The following is a 3,139-nucleotide window of genomic DNA, read 5'->3' on the forward strand; positions in this document are numbered from 1 at the left end:
GAGAGAAAAGTACTGCGAAAGATTTATGGTCCTTTGCGCGTTGGCCACGGCGAATATCGCATTCGATGGAACGATGAGCTGTACGAGATATACTACGACATTGACATAGTTCAGCGAATTAAAAGACAGCGGCTACTCTGGCTAGGTCATGTCCGAATGGACGAAAACACTCCAACTCTGAGAATATCCGACGCAGTACCCGCCAGGGAAAGCAGAGGAGAGGAAGACCTCAACTCCGTTGGAAGGACCAAGTGGAGAAGGACCTGGCTTCACTTGGAACAGACTGGCGCGCTGTTGTTAACTCGGCTATAATCGCGTAAGCGGTGACTACGCCAATCAAGAAGGAGAGTGCGGCCAACAGTCAAGTTTACTCCTCAATTTATTTTAATTAACGTGCAATTCAGGCTGTGCAAATTCGTAGACAGATTCGCCGGAGGTCCTTAACTTTGCTGACATTAGGTGGTACATCAATTTACTCCAAATTATCTGGATTAGTGTTTTAAAACCATAATTTATCACAAAATCGCCTTCTTCGACTTTTGTATGCGAAACAGACAAAGAAAAGTTTGAAAATTAGATAAATTGGCTATTGAAAAAGAAAAGATGCAGGGAAACCAAGAAAGGATATAACGCTGAAACACGGATAATACAGCAAAAGGTAAAAAAACTATAAAAGTAGGTCATCGCCCTCCGTCAATTATAATATCAGAAAACAGGAATAAAGGGGTGCCCAACTTATTCCAGTGTGAGAGCGCCTCAAAATAAGCGTCTTTTTTATAACATTTTCCATTATGGGCAGATTGAACAAAATAAGAATTTTTGGGCACTTTGAATTAAAACACCCAACATTTATTACGATTGCAAATTATTGTATATTGGATTTGTAATATATGGCGAAACAACTTAAATCCTTTTTATGATTTTATGGTATATTAACACAACTGACTTTCGATCTTTCAATACTTGATAAGGTGCATTAAGCCTGTTAGTTCTCAATAAATGTTTTTAATATTTTTCCATTGAAAATAATACTATGATGCTTCATTATATTACATTACAAAACGTTTCATCAAATACATTTAAATTTCATAAATTTATTTAATTTTCATTGTTTTACATTTCTTGTAAGTGGTATTGAACAATGCAACAAATCCCACCATTTACATATATTTTTGGTATAATTTCAATCTGGCCGTTCCAGTCATTCCAATTGCAAAACGTCAATACCTACTCAATCCAGTCAACTGTCAAAGTTCGGTAGGTTTTGACGTTTAACAATTGCTTTCTCACTTCCAGTGAGAGAGGAGTTGGGACATGGATAATATGATACGAAACTCTTTGATTCGAGAGAGAGCTGTCAAAACTCGCATTTTTTATAACATTTGTCATTGATGTCACTGCTGAAAAATATTAGATTGGGTGTTTAATAAATTATACAAAACACTAAATTAAACACTTTGAAAATGCATACATATATAAATGCTAAAACGCAAAATCATTAATTAATTTACATAAACATTTATTTTGCCAAAATATGTTCGCACAGTTCAATGAAATTTCATTTCACGCTAATTTTGTCAGGTAATTATAGCGGTTGACTTCTGGCATCCCGCCTTTTCTGAAATCAATTGTCAGAAACTCCCTGATCTTCATCGCTGTCAAATAATCAGGGAACGCGTTTGAGAGAAAAAGAGAGCCAATGCTAAAGTTTCGTATCATATTATCCATGGTTGGGGATCTCATTATCTTTGCAAGCATCTGTGAACCAGATTTACAGCTGAACGCGAGAAGGGTTAGGGAATGCTATTCATAGGGGAAAAATTAACACCTGCATTGATTCCCTCTTAGTATATTCTTAGGATTTCTTGGTGCTTAAACACCATCCAGGTTCGTCAATGATATACTTGTACAAAACATATATACTCCTGACAAGAAAAAACCCCCCTCTATTCATGTACAAGTAGATACTCTGTTACAACAACAAAAATCTCTAAATTTAAGTAAAATATTTTTTACAGATATTTACTGTAGATGCGAGAAATCACGGCGATAGTCCCCATACATCTGAGCATAGTTCTGCTCATATGGCAGTTGATATTTCAGAATTAATGAAGAGTAAAGGAATTACAAAAACATGTGCAATGGGCCATAGCATGGGAGGCAGAACGATGATGCATTTAGCTCTTAAGCAAGTTAGTATCCCATACTATATTCGTTAATAGAATTTCGTCCGTTTATGCAACAATTCAATTTATTTATATTTTTTATTTCCAAGCCGGAACTTGTGGACCGGGCAATTATTATTGACATATCTCCCATTGCAGTGCCGCGAGACTTTCATCAAATGGATGAAATATTTAAAGCTATGGAAAATGTTGATATTCCTGCGAAATATTCATTAGGACAAGGGCGCAAAATAGCTGAAGAACAAATTAAAAAAGCAGTGGGAGTCCAAGCAACTGTTGAGTTTATATTGATGAATTTGAGAAAACGGAATACTGGAGAGTATGTATAACAGAAAATCAAATATCTAGGTCTATTTGCAAACTTGAATTTCAAATCAATGCTTCTTTCAGAAAATGCATCATCCTTCGTAATTTTCATATTTTAATGAAGTTGTAATTTTTTCTCATGAAGTTAATGTTGCTTGTTCAATATAGGGTCATATCATTTTTAATTGGAATCGAAGGATAAACCAATTTAGAACAGATTGACTGATGAAGAAATTATTTCTAGTACTTAAAGTTTCTTTCAACTGGCATTCCGTTCACACATCCAATTTTATTTACGGTCGGTATATTCGTTTTATTATTGTACAAACGGATAAGTAGTAATGATGAACGATATTACACCACCGGTGATTATTTTTTTTTCTGAGAAATCGTATATCGCTACTACGGTCACGTTTGTAAATAGCAGTTCACTCCATTGCGATAGTAGTTTTTTCCTGTAAATTATGATACCAATTCGATTCTGTCAATTGTGATTCCAATAGCAGTCCACAAAAAACTTGTACAGTTTAAAAACGTTACTTGTGATCGCAATACCAGTATAGCATAAAAGTAGCAGGTATGGTAAATACGTATATGTATAGACTATTTTTCGTCTCGACAGTGTAACTTTCTAATGATTTTTATAC

General features: G+C 34.9%; 1 protein-coding gene across 3 annotated transcripts in view; it reads left to right on the forward strand.

Moving 5' to 3' along the window:
* The window catches only part of LOC108973102 (protein ABHD11), a 23,849-nt gene that overhangs the window by 19,032 nt on the left and 1,678 nt on the right, over positions 1-3,139 (forward strand). For all 3 annotated transcript variants that reach the window (XM_018940123.1, XM_018940120.1, XM_018940121.1), the window contains 2 exons: positions 2,019-2,192; positions 2,276-2,505. In XM_018940123.1, the coding sequence (XP_018795668.1) occupies positions 2,085-2,192; positions 2,276-2,505 (338 nt within the window). In that variant the 5' untranslated portion in view covers positions 2,019-2,084. The remainder of the gene's footprint in view (positions 1-2,018; positions 2,193-2,275; positions 2,506-3,139) is intronic.

The sequence above is a fragment of the Bactrocera latifrons genome, unplaced genomic scaffold, assembly GCF_001853355.1.
Source record: "Bactrocera latifrons isolate USDA-ARS-PBARC rearing strain unplaced genomic scaffold, ASM185335v1 scaffold_458, whole genome shotgun sequence".
NCBI lineage: Eukaryota > Metazoa > Arthropoda > Insecta > Diptera > Tephritidae > Bactrocera > Bactrocera latifrons.